At 40.1% G+C, this 23,151-nt stretch overlaps 1 protein-coding gene across 1 annotated transcript in view; it reads right to left on the bottom strand.

The window, feature by feature from the left end:
- Positions 1–23,151, bottom strand: part of LOC101547660 (phospholipid-transporting ATPase IB-like) — a 151,961-nt gene that overhangs the window by 26,809 nt on the left and 102,001 nt on the right. Inside the window, exons 26-28 of the mRNA XM_055127367.1 lie at positions 22,863–22,973; positions 17,001–17,075; positions 13,881–14,003 (exon numbers count right to left, since the gene is read on the bottom strand). Of these exons, the coding sequence (XP_054983342.1) occupies positions 13,881–14,003; positions 17,001–17,075; positions 22,863–22,973 (309 nt within the window). The remainder of the gene's footprint in view (positions 1–13,880; positions 14,004–17,000; positions 17,076–22,862; positions 22,974–23,151) is intronic.

Genomic DNA, 23,151 nt, shown 5'->3' with positions numbered 1-23,151 from the left:
TTCTTTTCCAGTGCACATGGAACATTTTCCAAGATAGACCATGTGCTGGGCAACAAAACATACCTCAATAGAATCAGGAAGATAGAAATTGTATAAACTCTCTTTTCAGACCACGATGAACTGAAGATAGATTTAATCACACAGAAACGGAGAATCAAATCAAATACCTGGAAATTAAACAACTCAATGTTGAGCAATGAGTGAGTCAGAGAGGAAATCAAGGAAGAAATTAAAAGATTCCTGGAAAAAAATGAGAATGAAGACACAAGCTACCAGAACTTGTGGGACAAAGAGAAAGCAGTGGTAAGGGGAAAATTTATAGCTCTGCAAGCATTTCTCAGGAAGGAAGAAAGGGTCCAAATAAATAAATTGACATCGCAGCTTAAGATCTTAGAAAATGACCAACAAAAGAAGTCCAAACCAGGCAGGAGGAAAGAAATAATAAAACTTAGAGCAGAAATTAATGGCATGGAAACCAAAAAAGCAATCTGAAAGATCAATGAAACCAATAGTTGGTTCTTTAAGAAAATAAACAATATTAATAAACCACTAGCAAGACTCACAAAGAAAGAGACAGAGAGAACCCTAATAAACCGAATCAGAAATGAAAATGGGGACATCACAACAGAAACCAAAGAAATTAAAAAGATGATCAAAGATTACTTTGAAAGCCTATTTGCCATGAAACAAGAGAATCTAGAAGAAATGGATAAATTCCTGGATTCCTATAATCCCCCAAGGCTGAACCAAGAAGATTTGGAATAGCTAAATAGATCTATCACTATTAAGGAAATTGAAACAGTAATAAAAGTCTTCCCAAAAACAAAAGCCTAGGTCTAGATGGATTCATTAGTGAATTCTTCCAAACATTTAAAGAGGAACTACTACCAGTCCTGTTCAAGCTTTTCCAGGAAATTGAAGAAACAGAAACACTCCCAAACAGTTTCTATGAGGCAAATATTACCCCAATACCAAAAACAGACACAGACACTACAAAAAAAAAAAAGAAGAAGAAAATTACAGGCAGATATCCCTGATGAACACGGGTGCGAAGATCCTTAACAAAATATAAGCAAATAGAATCCAATGACTCATCAAAAAGATCATATACCACAACCAAGTGGGATTTATCCCGGGGATGCAAGGATGGTTTAACATTCACAAGTAAATCAACGTAATTTGTCATATCAATAAAAGAAAAGAAAAAAACCATATACTCATATCAATAGACGCAGAGAAAGCATTTGACAAGATCCAGCACCATTTATGATAAAAACTCTCAGCAAAATGGTAATTCAAGGAACTTTCCTCAATATAGTCAGAGTCATCTACCACAAGCCAAGCATGGCAAGCATTATTCTCAATGGGGAAAAACTAAAAGCCTTGCTTCTAAGATCAGGGACAAAATAAGGATGCCCACTCTCACCACTTCGGGGTTTTTTTTGCCTTTTGTTGATTTATTTTCTGATAATTCCATATGCAATTCCTTTTTTTATTTTTATTTTTTTAAATTTTTTATTGAGTCACCGTGTGGAAAGTTACAAAGTTTTCAGGTTTATGTCTCAGTTATACAATGCTCGAATACCCATCCCTTCACCAGTGCACATATTCCACCACCAAGAATCCCATTATAGCTCCACCCCGCATCCCCACACCCCTAACCCCCCCACACCCCTAGCCCCACCACCCTTAGCACCCCCGCCTGTGGAACTAATAAATTTCACTTTACTTTCACTTTGATTGCATTCAATATTTCAACAAAACTCACTATTATTGTTTGGAGAGTCTCTCCCCTAAAGTCAGACCTGCTGAAAAGGAAGCATTAGATAATTTGTTTTCCACTGCTGAGGATGAAGAGGTATGAGGTCGAGTGACCACACTTAGCGGCCTCTCGGTTTTGGGTTTCTGTATTTTAGTATTTTAGTAACTAAGTCCAGAGAGATATCTGCCAGAAGTTGCATCATTGCCAACTTGTACTTCTCAGTTACATTATATTCCACATATAAGTGCAATCTTTCTATGTCTGTCTCTTTCTGACTCATTTCACTCAACATGATACTTTCCATGTTGATCCATTTATATGCAAATTTCATGACTTCATGTTTTCTGACAGCTACATAGTATTCCATTGTGTAGATGTACCATAGTTTCTTTAACCAGTCATCTGTTTGGGGGCACTCTGGTTTTTTCCAGATTCTGGCTATTGTAAACAGTGCTGCAATGAACATAGAAATACAGATGCCATCTCTACTATACCTTTTTGCCTCTCTGGGATATATTCCCAGGAGTGGTATTGCTGGGTCAAATGGAAGCTCAATTTCTAATTTTTTGAGAATTGTCCATATTGTTTTCCAAAAGGGCTGAACCAGTTGGCATTCCCACCAGCAGTGAAGAAGAGTCCCTTTCTCCCCGCATCCACACCAACACCGGTTGTTTTTGTTTTTTGGGATGTGGGCCAGTCTCTGTGGTGTGAGATGATATCTCATGGTTGTTTTGATCTGCATTTCCCTGATGATTAGTGATGTGGAACATTTTGTCAGGTGCCTCTGAGCCATTCGGATTTCTTCTTTGGGAAAGTTTTTGTTCATTTCATCATCCCATTTTTTGATCGGGTTGGCAGTTTTCTTCTTGTGGAGTTCAACCAGTGCATTGTATATCCTTGTTATCAACCCTTTATTGGATGGGTACTGTGTAAATATCCTTTCCCATTCTGTAGATTGTCTTTGTACTTTGGTCACTGTTTCTCTTGAGGTGCAGAAGCTTCTTAGTTTGAGATAGTCCCATTTATTTATCTCTGTTTTCACTTGCTTGGCCAGTGGCGTGTCAGCTTTGAAGATCCCTTTGGCTTCAATGTCGTGGAGGGTTTTGCCGACCTTGTCTTCAATGTACCTTAGGGATTCTGGTCTGATGTTGAGGTCTTTAATCCATTTTGATCTGACTTTTGTACATGGTGATAGGTGGAGGTCTAAGCCCTTTTTTTGCATGCAGCTGTCCAGTTTTGCCAGCACAGTTTGTTAAACATGCTTTCTTTGCTCCACTTCACATTTCTTGCTCCCTTATCAAAGATTAGATGGTCATATATTTGGGGGTGTGTGTCAGAGTATTCAACCCTGTTCCATTGGTCTGCCGCTCTGCCTTTGTTCCAGTACCAAGCTGTTTTAATGACTACCACTTTGTAGTAGAGTTGGAAGTTGGGGAGGTTGATTCCTCCCATTTTCTTTTTCCCAAGAATTGCTTTAGCTATTTGTGGGGGATTATTTTTCCATATGAATTTCAGGAGCGCTTGCTCCATTTCTTTGAAGAATGACAAGAGTATCCCTATAGGGACCGCATTGAATTTGTACAATGCTTTGGGGAGAATTGCCATTTTGACAATATTAATTCTTCCAATCCATGAGCAGGGGATATTTTTCCATTTCCTTGTGTCTTCTTTTATTTCCTGAAGTAGCGTTTTGTAGTTTTCATTATACAAGTCCTTTACCTCCTTAGTTAAGCTGATTCTGAGGTATTTGATTTTTTAAAATTTATTTTATTGAATCACCAAGTGGAAAGTTACAAAGTTCTCAGGCTTATATCTCAGTTATACAATGCTCAAACACCCATCCCTTCACCAGTGCCCATATTCCACCACCAATAAAAACAAAAACAAAACAAAAACAAAAACGAAAAAAACAGTATACATCCCACCCCTCACCCCCCAAACCCCCTCCCCGTGCGTGAGTGATAATTTCACTTCCTTTTCTCTTTACCTTGATTACATTCCAGATTTCAACACACAACTCACTATTGTTGTTGGAGTTTCAAAACAGACTCACTATTTTTTGTTGGAATTTATCCCCCAAGAATACAGCTCTATTTATAAGGAAATATTTGATAATAAGTTTTCCACTGATGAGAATGAAGAGATAAAATGTCGCTCGGCCGCGGTAGCGGCAGCGTGGTTTACAATTTCTGTATTATAGTAATTAAGTCCGCAGAGATTTAAGTTGGAAAATGAATCATTTCCCTTCCTGGACCAGCATGTAGCAAAAGTTTAGTTCACAGTCTCCATACATGGTTGCAAGCACTTGCTGGAACCCCAAATCCTAAAGCTGTCTCTGGTTCCCTCTCGTTCCACATCCACCGGCTGTGCAGAGGCATGGGTACCCGGGTCGAAACTCGGGCTGGAGCCGAGCACCGGCCCTGTCTGGGACTGCTCCAGTATCCCACGGCTGTTTCAAGTTCAAAGCACATTTTTTTTTTCCGCGCCAAAAGTTCATACCTGCTCAAAGGACCCACAAAATGTCGGACACCACGCCTTCTCCCGGAGGGGAGAGAGACCAAGAAGGAAGGATATTTCCTCCGTTAGCCGGCGTGGGGCAAAAGCTTAGTTCACAGTCTCCATACATGGTTGCAAGCACTTGCTGGACCCCCAAATCCTAAAGCTGTCTCTGGTTCCCGCTCGTTCCACATCCACCGGCTGTGCAGAGGCATGGGTACCTGGGTCAAAACTCGGCCGGAGCTGAGCACCGGCCCTGGCTGGGACTGCCGGTATTTGATTTTTTGAGGCACAATTGTGAATGGGATAGCTTTTATCATGTCGCTTTCTTCTCTCTCACTATTTGTATATAAGAAAGCCATGGACTTTTGGGTATTGATTTTATAGCCTGCAACTTTACTATACGAGTCTATTGTTTCTAGGAGTTTCTTGGTAGAGGTTTTAGGGTTTTCTAAGTATAATATCATATCATCAGCGAATAGTGAGAGCTTGATTTCTTCCTTTCCTACCTGAATGCCCTTAATATCTTTTTCTTGCCTAATCGCTATTGCAAGTACTTCCAGTACTATATTGAACAGAAGAGGAGAGAGTGGGCATTCTTGTCTTGTCCCTGTTCTCAGAGGGAAGGGTCTTAGTTTTTCCCCATTGAGGATGATGCTTGCCGTAGGTTCGTGGTAGATGGCTTTGACTATATTGAGGAAGGTCCCTTCTATACCCATTTTGGCGAGAGTTTTCATCATAAACGGGTGCTGGATCTTGTCAAATGCTTTCTCTGCATCTATTGATATGATTATATGATTTTTATCATTTTTTTGTTGATATGATGGATTATGTTGATTGATTTCGGGATGTTAAACCATCCTTGCATCCCTGGGATGAAGCCCACTTGGTCGTGGTGTATGATCTTTTTAATGAGTTGTTGAATTCTGTTTGCTAATATTTTGTTGAGAATCTTCGCATCTGTGTTCATCAGGGATATTGGCCTGTAGTAGTTTTCTTTTCTTGTGGTGTCTTTGTTTGCTTTTGGTATTAGGGAGATGTGAGCCTCATATAAACTGTTTGGGAGGGTTTCTGTTTCTTCAATTTCCTGGAAAAGCTTGAGAAGAACTGGCAATAGGTCCGCTTTAAATGTTTGGAAGAATTCGCTAGTGAATCCGTCTGGGCCTGGGCTTTTGTTTTTGGGAAGACTTTTGATTACCGTTTCAATTTCCTTGATGTTAATAGGACTATTCAGGAACTTCAGGTCTTCTTGGTTCAGCCTTGGGAGATTATAGGAATCCAGGAATTTATCCATTTCTTCTAGGTTCTCTTGTTTCGTGGCATACAGATTTCCAAAGTAGTCTCTGATGATCTTTTGAATTTCATTGGTTTCTGTTGTGATGTCCCCCTTTTTATTTCTGATTCAACTTATAAGTGTTCTCTCTCTCTTTCTTTGTGAGTCTTGCTAGTGGTTTATCAATCTTATTTATTTTCTCAAATAACCAGCTCTTGATTTCATTGATCTTTCTAATTGTCTTTTGGGTTTCCATGTCGTTAATTTCTGCTCTAAGTTTTATTGTCTCTTTCCTTCTGCCTGGTTTGGGCTCCTTTTGTTGGTCCTTTTCTAAGGTCTTGAGCTGTGAAGTCAAGTTATTTATACGGGCCCTTTCTTCCTTCCTGAGATATGCTTGCAGAGCTATAAATTTTCCCCTTAAAACGGCTTTAGCTGCGTCCCACACGTTCTGGTAGCTCGTGTCTTCATTCTCATTTGTTTCCAGGCACCTTTTGATTTCCTCCTTGATTTCCTTCCTGACCCACTCGTTCAACATCTAGCTATTTAATTTCCAGGTGTTTGATTTATTTTTCTGCATCTGTCCATGATTAACTTCTATTTTCAGTGCATCATGGTCTGAAAAAATAGCTGGTACAATGTCTATTTTGTTGATTCTGTTAAGGTATGTTGCGTGGCCCAGCGCATGGTCTATTCTGGAAAATGTTCCATGTGCACTGGAAAAGAATGTGTATTCCCTTTTTTTGGATATAGAGCCCTGTATAGATCTATTAGCCCTCTCTCTTCTATTTCTTCCTTCAAAGCCATTATTTCCTTGGTGAGTTTTAATCTTCTTGATCTGTCCAGAGGTGATAGGGCGATGTTGAAGTCTCCAACTACTATTGTGTTGCCCACAATGTCCTTCTTAAGGTCTGTTAGCAGCTGTTGAAGGTATTTAGCTGGCCCCTCATTGGGTGCATACACGTTTAGGAGTGTGATTTCTTCCTGCTGTACATATCCCTTGATTAATAAAAAGTGGCCTTCACTATCCCTTCTAATCTTTTTCAACCTGAAGTCTATGTTGTCTGATACTAATAATGCCACCCCAGCTTTTTTGAGGGAGTTGTTTGCTTGCAGAATTGTTTTCCATCCTTTGACTTTGAGTCTGTGTTTGTTCTGGCTATTGAGATGTGTTTCTTGCAGGCAGCAGAATGTTGGGTTGAGTCTCTGAATCCATTTTGCCAGTCTGTGTCTCTTAATTGGTGAATTAAGACCATTGACATTGAGAGAGATTATTGTCATAGGGTTTTGTGCCATCTTTCTGTAAATGTTTGTTGTGCTTGTAGGGGTTTTTCTTGTCTTATAGTAGCCCCTTTAGACCTTCTTTTAGGTTTGGTTTAGAGTCTACGAAGTTCCTGAGTTATTGTTTATCCACAAAATAGTGTATAATTCCTTCAAGTTTGGATGAGAGTTTGGCCGGATAAAGTATTCTTGGCGAGGCATTCATTTCATTGAGTTTTTTCACTATATCCCACCACTGCCTTCGAACTTGAAGGGTTTCCTCCGATAGGTCTGCTGTGAACCTAAGGGGTGCTCCATTGTATGTGATTTCCTTCTTCGACCTTGCGGCTTGCAGTAATGTGTCTCTATCTGTTACGTCCATCATCCTAACTATGATATGTCTTGGAGTTTTTCTGTTAGGGTCTCTTTTAGCTGGTACCCTTCTGGCTCCTTGAATCTGGATGTCTGCATTGTCCAGCTCTGGGAACTTTTCAGCAATGATTTTTTTTGACTGTGACTTTTTCATTGGGGTTGGTTCCCTGTCCTTCTGGTAGTCCAATGATTCTAATGTTGTTCCTCTTGAATTCATCCCCTAGGACTCTAATTCTCCCTAGAGCTATTTTGAGATCTCTCCCCATTGATGTTGCCTGTAGGCTGCCTGGAGCTGACTTCAAGCTCACTGATTCTGTCCTCTGCTGCAGTCATTCTCTTGTTGAGGGCACCCACTGAGTTTTTAAATTCATCTACTGAATCCTTTATTTGTGACATTTCCTTCTGTAGGTTTTTTCTTTCTGTTCTCATTTCTTCCCATAATTTCTCAGCTGTCTGTTGTATCGTTTCTGTCAGGTCCTCCTTTAATGTAACAAATACCTTGTCAAACTTTCGATTGAGTTGATTGAATATCTTGAGGATTTCACCTCTGAATTCTTTATTGGAGAGCTCCAGTTTGTAGGTAAGGTCTACTGATGCATCAAGACTCTTTTCTTCGTCCTCCCCTTGTGGCGGGGATTTGCGCTGTTTCTTCATATTGCTGTGGTAGTATGGAAAAGGGACCTTGAAGTTCACCTCTGGTTGTGAAAAAGGATTCTGAATGGGCTTGGTCAGTGGTGATCAGTTACTTCTGTACTCCCTCTAGAACATGTCCCTCTCTGATGTTCCTCTATTATTTATGTGAAACTTCAAGCAATACCGTTTGAGAGTGAGATCCGTTAGCTTTGGCTTGAATAGCTGCTTCTATTCATTGGTAGTTTTTGAAATTTGGAATTAGCTAGGAACTTATTTAGGAAGTATTTTAAGGCCCTCTAAGATGATAATCAGGGATATAGGTGATGAATATTGAAAAGTACCAAATAATTGCTAGGTATTTGAAAAAAAATAACTGCGGCCGCGTTAGCGGCCACCGCTCCGGAGGAGGCCACGCCCACTTTGATGAAGCCACGCCCACTTTGTTGAGGCCACGCCCACTAACACAATGAGGCTGGGTGACCTCAGGGGGTGAGGGGTGCAGGCGCAGATGGGATGGCGCCCGTTCAGTCCACTAACCTGGAAAAGAGAGCGGACCAGTGGGCCGGTGCTGGAAGGTGATGAGGGTCTAGGTGGGCATTGCTCAGAAAGGGTGGAGCCAGGGTCCGAGGAAGATGGCGCTGGGGGGGGAGGTGCAGGCGCAGATGGGATGGTGCCTGTTCAGTCCACTAACCTGAAAAAGGGAACGGACCAGTGGGCCAGCACTGGAAGGTGATGAGGGTCTAGGTGGGCGTTGCTCAGAAAGGGTGGAGCCAGGGTCTGAGGAAGATGGCGCGGGGGTTGGGGTGGGGAGGCGCAGGCACAGATGGGATGGCGCCCGTTCAGTCCACTAACCTGAAAAAGGGAGCCTCTCACCACTTCTATTCAATACCACTCTATCACTGTATCACTGTCATCTCCTTGTTGATCGATGTGCTTGAGCGGGTGCCAGTAACATCTCCATTTGTCCCTGTGAGTGCTAGTGTAGCCTAATGGCATACTGGGGGCTCTATCAGGGTCAGAGGAATGAAGACCGTCATTGTTACTGTTTTTGGTGTATCGAGTACACCACGGGTAGCTCTTCATCCATTCAATATAGAATACGGAAATTCTTGCTGTAGCAATTAGGCAAGAAAAAGATATTAAGGGCATCCAGATAGGGAAGGAGGAAATCAAGCTCTCACTATTTGCAGATAACATGATACTAAGAGAACAAAGAAGCTCCTAGAAATAATAGACTGGTATAGTAAAGTTGCAGGCTATAAAGTTAATACCCCAAAGTTCATAGCTTTCCTATGTGCGGATAATGAGAGAGGAAAAAAGTGATATGAAACCATTATCCAAAATCATGATTCAGAAAATTAAGTATCTCAGAATCATCTTACCTGAGGATGTAAAGAACCTGAGGAGGTAAAGTACCTGAACAAAGAAAACTACAAAACACTACTTCAAGAAATAAAAGAGGACACGAGGAAATAAAAACATCTCCCCTGTTCATGGATTGGGAGAATTAACATTGTCAAATGGCACTACTCCCCAAAGCACTAGACAGATTCAATGTGATCCCTGTAAGGATATCCATGACATTCTTCAAAGAAATTGATCAAACACTCCTGAAATTCACATGGAACAACAAGCCCCTATGAATAGCTAAAGCAATTCTTAGGTAAAAAATATTGGAAGGCATCACCTTCCCCAACCTCAAACTGTACTACAAAAGTAATAATTACAACAGCATGGTATTGGAATAAAGGCAGATCCACAGACCAATGGAATAGGGTTGAATATCCTTACACACTCCCTCAAATATATGATCATCTAACCTTTGATAAGGGAGCAAGAAATATAAAGTGGAGCAAGGAAAGCCTCTTTAACAAATGGTGCTGGCAAAACTGGACATCTACATACCTTTGAAGCTAAAGGTATCTTCAAAGATGAAATGCCACTGGCCAAGCAAGTGGAAACAGAGATAAACAAATGGGACTATCTTAAACTAAGAAGCTTCTGTACCTCAAAAGAAATAGTGACCAGAATACAAAGACAGTCTACAGAATGGGAAAGGATATTCACCCAATATTCATCTGATAAGGGGTTAATATCAAGGATATACTAGGCACTGGTTGAACTCTACAAGAAGAAAATATCTAATCCCATCCAAAAATGGGGCGATGAAATGAACAGAAACTTTCTCAAAGAAGAAATCTGAATGGCCAAAAGGCACATAAAAAATTGTTCTTCATCACTAATCATCAGGTAGATACAGAGCAAAACAACAATGAGATATCATCTCACACCACACAGATTGACACACATTCAAAAGTACAAAAGCAACCGGTGTTGGCGTGGATGCGGGGGGAAAAAGGAACTCTCCTTCATTGCTGGTGGGAATGCTGACTGGTCCAGCCTTTTTGGAAAACAATATGGATGTTTCTCAAAAAAACTAGAAATTGAGCTCCCATTTGACCCAGAAATACCACTTCTGGTAATATATACTGGAGATGCAAAATAATACAGTAGAGTGGTTGGCTAGAATGGCACGTGGAGAGGCAGGTGGTGGGAGGACGGGGACCCCCAGTCCTGGCAGTCCCCCAGGCTGGGCGGAGCTGGCAGACTATAGATTGAACATGATAGCTACCCAGTATCTCCATTCAAACCATAACACCCAAAAGGAGAGAGAGAACATTAAGGAACTCCCTGTCACGGGGGTGGGGGGATAGACAGCACGGGGGGGGGGGGGGAGGAGGGACCCTGGGGCCATCAATGGAGGAGAATGGGCACTGGTGGAGGGATGGGTACTCGAGGATTGTATGAATGTAACACAGGCATGAAACTCTGTAACTGCACCCTCACGGTGACTCATTAATAAAAAAAAAATTAATACAGTAGAAATAACATCTGCACTGTATGTTTATTGCAGCACTATTTACAATAGCCCAAAAACAAATGACTGGTTGAAAAACTCTGTATATCTACACAATGGAATACTATGCAGCTGTTAGAAAATATGAAATCATGAAATTTACATATAAGTGGATGGACATGGAGAGTATCATGCTAAGTGAAATGAGTCTGAAAGAGGGACAAACATAGAATGATGCCACTTATTTGTGAAATATAAAGTAACATAATAGGAGACAAACACCTAAGGATAGTAGAGATAAGGGCTAGGAATATCACTCTCAGGCTTAGAAACTGGTCGCACATGCTGGGGGAAAAGGCAGCTGGGATACAGAGGGACCACCAAGTAAATGATGCTTGGAGGACTCTCTCGGGAGTGGAGATGCGTGCTGAAAGTAAACTATGAACCAAACATGGTGGATTCTTAGTATCTACACTACAAACCATAACACCCAAAAGCAGAGAAAAATTAAGAGGTAATGTGCCTTTCACAGAGACAAGGGGTGAAAAAGGGTGGGGGTGGCAGGAGGGATATTGGGAACATCGGTGGTGGAAAATGAGCACAGGTGGAGGATGGGTACTCTATAATTGCATGACTGGTGAAATGTAATCATGAAAGTTTGTAAGTCTGTAACTTTATCTCATGGTGATTCATTAAAAATAAATAAATAATAATCACTGTATCACTGTCATCCCGTTGTTCATCGATTTGCTCGAGCGGGCACCAGTAATGCTTCCATTGTGAGACTTGTTACTGTTTTTGGCATATTGAATATGCCACGGGTAGCTTGCCAGGCTCTGCTGTAAGGGCAGGGATACTCTTGGTAGCTTACCAGACTCTCCGAGAGGGACAGAGGAATCGAATTCAGGTCGGCTGCATGCAAAGCAAACGCCCTACCTGCTATGCTATCTCACCAGTCCAAATAAAATGTCACTGTCACTGTTACTGTCATCCCGTTGTTCATCAATTTGTTCAAGTGGCACCAGTAACATCTCTTATTGTGAGCCTTATTGTTACTGTTCTTGGCATATCCAATATGCCACGGGTAGCTTGCCAAGCTCTGCCATGTGGGCTTGATACTCTTGGTAGCTTGCCGGGCTCTCCGAGAGGGGCAGAGGAATGGAACACGGGTCAGCCACATGAAAGGCGAACGCCCTACCACTGTGCTATCGCTCCAGCCCAAAAGATCACTGTCACTGTCATCCCGTTGCTCATCGATTTGTTTGAGCGGGCACCAGTAACGTCTCTCATTGTGAGACTTATTGTTACTGTTCTTGGCATATCCAATATGCCACGGGTAGTTTGTCAGGCTCTGCCGTGTGGGCTTGATACTCTCGGTAGATTGCCAGGCTCTCCGAGAGGGGCGGAGGAATCGAACATGGGCCACCCACGTGAAAGGCAAACACCCTACCACTGTGCTATCGCTCCAGCCCCCAAATAAAATTAAACTAAAAAATTTAGAGCAATAGAAAAAAAATATCCAACACTCACTTTGGAAAAACTCATTATCTGTTATTCAATTTAGAATATCAGGCATACAAAGAAGCAGTAAAATACCAGCCCTAATAAATTGGTATGTAAGTCAATCCAAATTTATTATATAAAAAATACAGAAGACTTTGTAGACCACAATAGTGTCATATATTATGTTAAAAAATATAAATGGGAACTCAAAGATGCAAAGATACTCAAAGAGAATACAATTTTACAGATTAAAAATTGCAATGGACAAGAACACAAATATACCATGAAGGAGCACAGGTTCAGCATTTTAGAAGAAAAATTCATCAATGGTAGATAAATATTGCTTAAGTAATCTTGAAACAAAACAATTGAAAAACGGACTACACCAGATGAAACCTAAGAAAGTATTCATAAAACAGAGACATCAATTCAATAAAGTTCTGACAAATAAGAATATATAGAAATGGGCTAGAGAAATAGTATGCGTGTTTGCCCTGCACACAACTGACAAGTGTTAGATCCTCTGAGCAACTAGGAATGACTGCTGAGCACAGAGCGAAGAGTAAATTCTATGTATTGCTGGATGTGACCCCTCAAAACTGTTTGTACATAGAAATGTATATATTAATAAATTAAATGCCTTAAGTATTCTTTATTAAATCAGGCATTATCAAATTGGATAACAAAGCAATTCTTCATACTACATGAGTAGCAGATTATTATATAAATTTTAGTTTGGGGGACACACTCCGCAGTATTCAGGGCTTACTCCTGGCTCTGTGTTCAGGGATTACTATTGGCCCGGTTTGGGGAAATATATGTAGTCCTGGGTATTGAACCCGGCTTGGCCATATGCAAGGCAAATGCCCTACCTGGTATACTATCTCTCAGGATCCTGATGCACTATTTTTTTAAAGCAAAAATACTGAAAAGATTAAATTACCATCATACAAAGTATATTTCAATATAACAATCTTATCAAGAATGCCAGGCCATTTAATGATGAAAACATGATTCAACAAGAGACTATACAGATCACACTTGCTCAATAATAACTTCAAAATATTGAAGGTAAAACTGCTAGAATGTCCAAGGGAATGGAAGATACAAGCACAGTTATGACTGGCAAAATTAGTATCAATAATTGATAGAACAATTGGAGACCATAGGTAACAATGAAGTCTTAAACATTTTCTATGAGCTTCTATAATGTCATTTTCTAGTGAAGGTGAAATCTTTAAAAGGTAAAAATTTGGAATGAGTCTCATACATTTACAAAGATGTTGTGGCTTTTCATGTATCTACTTTTTTGAAAAGCTTTAGAAACAACAGAGCTGGGGATAGGCTTACTCTAAGTATGCAAAATCCTTTTGACTATCTCAGTCAATCTCAGATCCTATGATTCCTGGAAGAATCCATTCCAACAGAATAAAACATAGAACTAAGTTCCCCCTCTAGACTTTTCTATACAACACATCTCCTGCATTTCCTAGGGTACCATATATGAGAACATATGTGGTACCTTGGCTTCCTTTTTTTTCTCAACATTTATCTCTCCCACATAACCTAATTTGAAACTCAGTTCTCTCAGTTCCCTGAAAGAAGGGAAGTTATGGTTCATGGACGCATTCTTGTGTTTTTTTAAAACACTGTATTTAAGAATGGAACCATTCCAATGGAACCTTTGAAATAGGGATAGAAAGCAGTGAAACAAGTTTTCTGTTTACCTTTGTGTTGAAAATTTTTGACTCCTGAGATATTTTGTAGAGTTGTGGATACATGAGTAATTTCCTCTTACTACAACACTTTTCAAAGATTCCCAGGCTCAAGGGTGGTAATGAAGTAAAAACCTACAAGGAAAATAAAATTCATTACATGAGACAAGTCATTCCTGCTAAGTAAAGTGAGTCAGAAAGACAAATACCAGATGATCTCACTCATTTGCAGAGTATAAAGACACAAAGTCAGATATTAGGTAAACTTCAGTAGAAGCAATCTAATATTGATCTCTGAACTCAGTGGGTGTATGTGGGTATATGGGATGGGGAATGAAGGAGGAAGTGTCTTTATGATAACAATGAAGGGATGCTGGCATCCTGGTTATGGGCAAGTTCTGCTCACATTATAAATGTGAAGCAATAATATATAATTCTTGTTAACTTTATATAATTCTTTTTGAGAAAGAGCTTTAAGGAGCGAAAGCAATAATACAGCAGGTAGGGCTTGCATACTGCTGACCCCAGTTTGACTCCTAGTATCCCTTGTGGTCTCTCAAACCCACCAGGAGTGATCCCTGAGCACGGAGATAGGAGTAATCCCTGAGCACCAATAAGTGTGGCTCAAAATTAAAGAGCGAGAAAGAGAGAGAGAAAGAAAGAAAGAAAGAAAGAAAGAAAGAAAGAAAGAAAGAAAGAAAGAAAGAAAGAAAGAGAGAGAGAAAGAAAGAAAAAGAAAAAGCAAAAAGAAAGAAAAGAAAGCTTTAAGTGTGTACTTATATAGTACTAATGGTACTATACTTATATTATAGTTTTATATATAGTATATATATAGTATATATTCTACACTTATATATAGTATATATTCTACACTTAGACTTACAGTATAGTATATAGTATAGTACCTCCCAGCATTTGGCACTTCATAGGTGTCAGTAAAGACTGTATAGTAGATGCTAGATTAATTTTTAAAATTGCAATGCACTGTACTGTAGCGCTGTCGTCCTGTTGTTCGTCAATTTGCTCAAGAGGGCACCAGTAACGTCTCCATTGTGAGACTTGTTACTTTTTTTGGCGTATCAAATACACCACGGGCAGCTTGCCAGGCTCTGCTATACAGGCGGGATACTCTTGGTAGCTCTCCAACGGGGATGGGGGAATAGAACTCAGGTCAGCTCCATGCATGGCAAATGCCCTACCTGCTGTGCTTTCACTCCAGTTCTTTGGCTAAGATCAAGTGTAGAATTTAGAATAAGTATGGAATTATTTACTTTTAGAAAATTCCAAAAAAATTTTTAATAGGAATTTATTTATTTCAAAATGTATCATTTAGTATAGACATGTCATGATGTTTCTATATGGACAAATATTCTACCTGAAGGTTTTAAAAGACATGAAATTATAAACATGAATAATATGCATTATGGAATGAACTTCAGCAGCCTAGCAATTTTTCCTTGATTTAAAGAAATTTTAAAAAACTGTAAAGGCAACAGCAAAAAGATACCAGATGTATTAATGAAATGTATTGGGTATAAATTTCATTTAGTCACTGTAGAATGATCTGCTGTGATTGAATATCACTTGTAGTCCCGTTGATCTTCTATTTGCTCGAGCGGGGGCCAGTAACGTCTCCATTTGTCCCTGTCGAGTGCTAGTGCAGCCCAATGATATCTGCTTGCTCCAGGAACAGGAAGAGCCCCAAATCTTTCATTCAGGGATTTGACGAAGAAATCTGAACATCTAGTTGGTGGGTGGCCACAAGGTCTTCTGACGTCCCGTGGAATCCAGTTGGTAACAGCTCTAGTCCAGCGGTCATCTCTGAATCGCATTACATGACCGGCCCATCTGATTTTTGATGCCTCGGCAAACGAGACAGTATCCCTGATTTTTGACTGTCAACAGAGGTCAGAACTCTGGATTCCGTCTCTCACTTGAGTGAGACATGATATTCCCAGCATAGCTCTTTCAAATCCTCTTTGGGATACCCTAATAGAATTCTCATCCTGTTTGCGTAGGGCCCAGGTCTCTGAGGCATATGTTAGTGCAGGAAGAATGGTGAAATCAAAAAGATGTGCCCAGAGTTGGAGGTTCTTCGTTCTCTTAACCACCTCTTCGATGCTCTTGAATGCATTCCATGTTGCTCTCTTCCTCCTGCGCTGTTCTGGCAACAAGTCGTTCCTCATGTTGATTTCTCGACCCTGGTACACATAGCTGCTGCATTTGGAGATGTTCGTTCCATTGAGAGCAAATGGAGCTTTAGGGACCAGTTCGTTTTTCATGAACATCGTCTTGTTGAGATTAAGCTGCAATCAGACCTTTCCACATTCGTGGTCGAAGTCTGACAGCATTTGTGCCACTTGGCTAATGTTTGGCGTTATGAGAACGATGTCATCAGCAAAGCGAAGGTGGTGTAATTGCCAACCATCTATCTTCACTCCCATTCCTTCCCATTCCAGTCATCGCATGATGTTCTCAAGGGTGGCACTGAAGAGTTTCGGTGAAATGGTATCACCCTGCCGCACCCCTCTCTTTACATCAATGATCACTTCCTTGTAGAATGGTGAGATCCTGGTGGTGAATCCACAATAGATCTCATGGAGGATTTTGATATACTGAGTTTGAACGCCCTGTTTGGCCAGGGCTTCGATGACTACCTCAGTCTCAACAGAATCGAAGGCCTTCTTTAAGTCGATGAACGTTAGACAGAGTGGCATGTTGAACTCTTGCGAAACTTCAATGAGTTTGGTCACTGTAGATATGGTCTATCATGCTGAATCCCCTTCGGAACCTGGCTTGCTCGCATGGTTATCCTTCATCTAGTGTCGTGTCCTTTGTCCACGACATCGGCAACTATCACCCAATCTGCCTGCTGTCTGTCATCTACAAGTTGTTCACTCGTGTCATCCTGAATAGAATAGGCAGAACACTAGACAAACACTAGACTAGTGATTTATTATACATGTGAAAAGTTAAAGCTCCTACAAGATTTCTCACAGCAACAACAGCCTTAAAATTGTATTTGTGCTGCCAGCAATGTGTATAACTACTGACTTAGGTACACTTCCAGACATAAGTAGCAGAGGAACATTACTGAAATTTAGCCTGCTATCAGAAATGGAGAATGCTTACCACATTGTACAAGCTGATGCACCAGTGTTCAAAGAGAGTCTGCCCAGAAAATCCACAGACAAGGGTAAACCAAAACTGAAGAGAAGAAAATTAAGCGAAAGGTTATATTGGGGTTGACCTAAATATATTCCTATGTTAAAGGTTGAAAAATATATACAGATATCAAAAGGAGACAGAAGATGGAATGCCTCATTGGCAGAACTACTAGAAAATTAATGACTAAGGAGGCCATATAATTATTCTTCAAAAACTATAAATTTTAAATATCACATTATTTATTTTTAAAAGATCTACTTTATACATTATAATATGTATAAATATAAGTCATATACCAAAATATGACTTACTTGCCAAATACGACCACTTTCAAGTAATTTCAAAACAAATAACTGGGAATGATTGTGTCATATATGGGTACAGTCATCACAAACATCCTTTCTCAGGCTATTTGATTCCATCAATAAGCAGAATATACTAGGAGCCTACTATACTAGGCAGTATGCTATTACTTTAATTTTTCAGAGTGGAAGGAGGTCTCAGAGGAAGTAAGTAGGAAGCTTTGGGCCACTCACAGTGATATTAAGTCAAGTACATCAAATGTTTCAATATTGGTAGGCAAGATTGCAATGCTGCTTGGGTCTGTGATGTTGGGATCCACCAGGGACACTTTGGCTGTGCTCTGGGGGCCATGGATACTGGAGGTCAAATCATGGTCATGTGAAAGGAAAGCGTGTATCTCTGACCCCTGTTCTCTCTCCCTCCCAGCCTCATATACTTCAAATCTAGTCTCATTTCCCAAGGTCAGTAGCTTAGAACCAGGTAATTCTAGCAAAATGGTATTTAATAGCACCCCAATTTCAAACTATATTTTGAAGTAATAGTACTTAAAACAGCACCAGTAATAAAGATAGAACAGAACTGAGAGCCTAGAATAAAATCACACACTTGAGCAAGTAATTTATTATGAAACAGTCAAAAGCATGGGCTTGAACAAGAAAAGTTTCTTCTATAAATGATCTTAGCAAGTCATTTGAAAATTGAATCCACATTGAAAAGAATGAAACTAGACCTCTAATACCTTACACAAAAAAACTAATTCAAAGTGGTTTAAAGTCTCAAATATAAGACCCAAAATCATAAATCTGTAAAAGAAACAAACTATTATGTGTTTGAGGACTCACTTCAAACATAAGAACTGAAAGAAATAAATAAACAAGTGGAATTACATCAAATTAAGAAGCTTCTGCATAGTTAAAGAAAAGATTATTAAAGTGAGGAAATTGGAGAAGATATTTGCACATCGTGCATTTAGCAAATAATTAATACCAAAAATGCACAACAAACTCATAAAACTCAACAAAAGAACAATCCAATTAAAATATGGCTAGAGAGGTGGTACAGAGCATTTGCCTTGCAAGCAGTGAACCCAGATTCAATCCCTGGCATTTTATATGGTCCCCCCAGCACCACCAGGGATGATTCCTGAGTGAAGATCAAGGAGTAAGTCCTGAGCATCTCTAGGTATTGCCTCCCAGACAAAAACAAACAACAAAAAAATATGAGCAAAAAATCTGAATAGACTCTTCTTCAAAAAATGATAAACATAGTCAATAGGCACATGAAAAGATGCTCCGTATCTTACTATTCATAAAATGTAAATAAAAACAGTAATGACGGTACCATACTTTAGGAGATGAATATTATGCAAAAGACAATAGTGTTGGAGAGGATGTAAAGGCAACAGAACTTTTTATCATACAGTATTGGTGGAAATGTAAATTAGAGAAAACTACAATAATAAATGACAAAAATGAAAGTATGGTAGTTGACAAAACCTAAAAACTCAGTAGAAAATCTGAACAACATAATAACAGCATCTGTGAATGAATAAAAAGCTCAGTTTTTTGAGATGGAGGAAAGTTTAAATGGAGAAAACTTTTAAAGAACAGTAGATAAGAGAGCTATGGGATAAGTACAAGAGGAACAATATAATAAATTTGCTGATGAAATTAAAAGGGGAAAGGTCACTCTGAAAAATAGTTTCACAGTTTCTTTTAAAATTAAATATATAGGGGCTGGAGCGATAGCATAGCAGGTAGGGCGTTTGCCTTGCACGCGGCCGACCCGGGTTCGATTCCCAGCATCCCATATGGTCCCCTGAGCACCGCCAGGGGTAATTCCTGAGTGTTGAGCCAGGAGTGACCCCTGTGTATCACCAGATGTGACACAAAAAGCAAAAAAAAATGTATACTTTCCACTGGGTTCCCAAATTTTATTGATCCCAAATAAGTGAACAAAACAATAGCAATAGACAACAGACTAATCACTGCAAGGGTTAGGAATGTGTGAACATCAAGAAATAGTAGCATGAAGGAAAGTCTGTGGCATAGAACAAATTCGAATTTTTAGTGTTTGGAAAAGATCTGTTTCATGAGTGCTCTGAAGGTTACTTGAGTCCACACATGTATAGTCCATACAGCCCCTCCACCCCCACTCTCCAAAAGCTGTTGAAATTTAAATAAACTCTGTAGGTTGTGCCAGTATCAATTTCCATTTGATATTTCCCTATCATTATATAAGACATTACCTTTAGGGGAAATTGAGTAAAAGGTTATGGATCTTCTATAAATAATTTTTTCACCTACCTGTGAATTTGTATTATTTAAAAATGTATTTCCACAGTCAAATTGAAGGTTCATGCAGGTAATTTTGTTTTTGTTTTTGGTTTTTTTTTTTGGTGGGGTGCTACACTTCGCAGGACTCAGGACTTACTACTGGCTCTGTGCTCAAATATCACATCTGTAGGGGCTTAGGGAACCATATGCAGTGCTAAAGATCAAACCAGGTGCAAAGCAAGTGACTTAACCCCTATACTATCTGTCTGGCTCCTCAAAACCCAAACCAAACAAAACATTCCTTGGAGCTAGAGAGAGTGTACATTGAATAGGGCACTTGCCTTGCATGCAGCCAACATGGGTTTGATCCCTGGCATCCTGTATGGTCCCCCAAACACTGCCAGGAGTAATTCCTGAGTGCAGAGGCAGGAGTAACCCTTAAGTATTGCCAGATGTGACCCCAAACAAACAAACAAACAAACAAATAAATAAAGGTAACTTTTTTTTTCTCTGAAGCAACACATGCATGCCAAACATATTTTGTGAAAAGTGCAGTTAGAGACATCTTATTTGGTTCATTTTCAGGAATGCAAAAGTGGTCTTCATGAATAGAACTCTATCATGTTCAAAATGAGGATTAGAACCAGATATGAGTAGCAGTAGTAGTAACTGCTGGGAGCCATAGCCCAGAAGCCACAGGAGAGAAACAAATTACATAAGGCATATATATATGTTTCACGTATAATATATGGCTTATAAGTACTATGTCTCTATATGGTTTTATTGTGTGGAGATATGTAGGATAACATTGGGTTTGTCCTTTCAACCTTGCCTCAGGGAACTTAGTTTACCTTAAAGCAATATCCTTTCTGTATGGACACAGGAAGGCAATTAATATTAAGCTTTGTAACTTGGGAGCTGATTGACTCCAATAATATTTACTCCTGGGCATCTGCTTTCTCTATTCAGTTGTCCTTAGTTCCTAGCACCTCAAAAGCAGGGTCCCGACGAGGGATACAATGGACCCAGGGCAAGCTGTGATCTACCCTGGCATTGAAATGGACCAGGCCAAAACACCACGATACTCAACTATAATTTGAGAGCATGGTCATAGACAAATGCTGTCATGATCCAAAAGTAACGAGACTAGGAACCTGCTGGCGTTAGGAAAACTAACCTGACCTGAGGACTGTGGTCTGGAATATATAGTGAGATGTCCTCAGGAAGAACCAAACTTTAAGTTTGATATCTCTTACTGTGCTCACACAGAATGGCATTGCTAGAAATATTAGAAGTAAATTTGCTACAACTATATAAGTGGATTACTAGCTGAGGAAAGAAGAAAATGACACACCCTGGATGGTATCCCGCCCTTAAGCAGATCTCCTAGTAATCTGGAATAATCTCCTTAGATGAGATTTTGTTAATCTCCTGGAGGAATGGTCTTACCTCTCTTTGTTGATTTGTTAATGTTCAACCCACCTTTTTTTCACCACCCTATGTGATTGCTATACAAACTTAGACTGTGGGGGAAGAGACAGAAGCAGCAGAGAAGACACAGAGGAGAGAAGACACAGAAGTGGAGGAGAAAAGACACAGAAGAAGGAGAAGACACAGAAGCGAGAGAGAAGACAGAAGCAGAGACAGAGAGAGGTTGGAAGAGACCAGAGGAGAGACTACCAAGACAGAAACAGAGATAGAGAGACAGACAGAAGAGAGCACAGCGGCACACACAGAAGCAGAGCACAAGGAGGAGCCATCCCAATCCAGTCCATACAGCAGCTAGAGAGCACCGAATGCGAGCTGAGAGAGAGAGAGAGAGAGAGAGAGAGAGAGAGAGAGAGCCCCCAGAGCTCGCGAACAACAGCAACACATACACATCATCGTACCCTTCCATGAGTTTGCTTGCTTGTATTTTTTTACAGGGATAAATCAAAAACTTTCTCCCCACTATTTTACCTGCCAATGCTAAGAGCATAAATACAAAAGGAGGGGCTGGAATGATAGATAGTACAGCAAGTACAGCATTTGCCTTGCACTTGCTGACCCAGGTTTGATTCCTGGCATTCCACATGGTCCCTAGCACCGCCAGAAGTGATTCCTGAGTGCAGAGCCAGAAGTAACCCCTAAGCATCACCAAGTGCAGCCCCAGAAAACAAACCAAAACCACACAAAAGAAAGAGAGGGCATCTTTAAAAATAAGATCTTCTCCCATTCATGGAAGTGTTTGGAAGGCAAAAAATAGCTTCATGCCAAATATTTTTAGGATGTCTCCAAGTTGGAAAGCAGCTAAATAAGTTCAAATAATTCTGGTTTCTCTCATCACTGGAAGCATCTAGAATGGGTAGAAATTTATTCCAGTTCCCAATAGGGTATTTTTTCATAGTTATGTCAATAAATCACTGTGGTACCGCCGAGATGTGATCCCGGGGGCCGCACGCGTGTGCGGCCTCTCCGCAGCTGCACAAGCGTGAATCCAGACCCAGCAAAACCTCTTTCGGCGTGGGCAACTCCTCGCAGAATGTCTCCAGCCTGAGAACTAAGCCTCGGCCCTGTGCCCGCCCAGGAGGGGAAAGGTATTTCTTTCTCTCGCCTCTTTCTCTCCGGGGATGAAGGGCGCGGTGGCCGCCATATTAAGACGACCACAGATTGGGTTTTCAAGCCTGCAATTATCTAATATCTGGGAGAAATCTCCCTGGACTTCTTGTTAAAGTACAGAAATTCAAAACCGCGTGGCCGCTACCGCGGCTGCGCGACCTTATTTGTCTTCACAGTAGGTCTGAATCTAGTGGGGTACTCCTAACAACAATAGTGAAGTTTGTGTTGAAATATTGAATGTAACCAAAGTAAACAGAATGTAAAATGAAACTTATCAGTTACAAGGTAGGGAGTGGGGGGGCGGGATGGGAGGTGTACTGTGTGGGTTTTTTTTTTTTTTTGGTGGTGGTATATGGGCACTGGTGAAGGGATGGTTGTTTCAGCATTGTATAACTGAGACCTAAGCCAGAAAGCATTGTAATCTTCCACACGGTGATTTAATAAAATAAAATTTAAAAAAAAATAAAATAAATCACTGTGGTACTATTAACATATTTTCATTAACATACAATTTCTCAAAGAATCACTACATGTGAGCAAAATCTTAAGTCAGGATTAGGGATGATGTTTTAAATGAGACAATTAAGAAACTACACAAATCAAGGGAAAGACTTAACTTATTAATGAAAGAGTTTATCTTCTTCCTTACCCCAATAATATATAACACAATGTTCTTGTAGAAACTATATAATATGCATTTGGTCACACGAAAATAGTTCCAAACTCCATGAACCATCAAAAGCTTCTCCAAGTACCTAAACTAAAAGAAACAATAGTCAAAGGAAGTTAAAAAAAAAAAACCTATTATCATCAGTAACAAAACACACAGACTATCACTTTTCAGGTATTTTATTCCACAGTAGTTCCTTTTGTAGTGACTACAACACAGATGGTAAGAAGAATGAAATCTATTTCTCAGGAAAATTGACATGGTTTTT

Source organism: Sorex araneus, chromosome 1, assembly GCF_027595985.1.
Source record: "Sorex araneus isolate mSorAra2 chromosome 1, mSorAra2.pri, whole genome shotgun sequence".
Lineage (NCBI taxonomy): Eukaryota > Metazoa > Chordata > Mammalia > Eulipotyphla > Soricidae > Sorex > Sorex araneus.
This window is presented reverse-complemented; position numbering and strand designations above follow the sequence as displayed.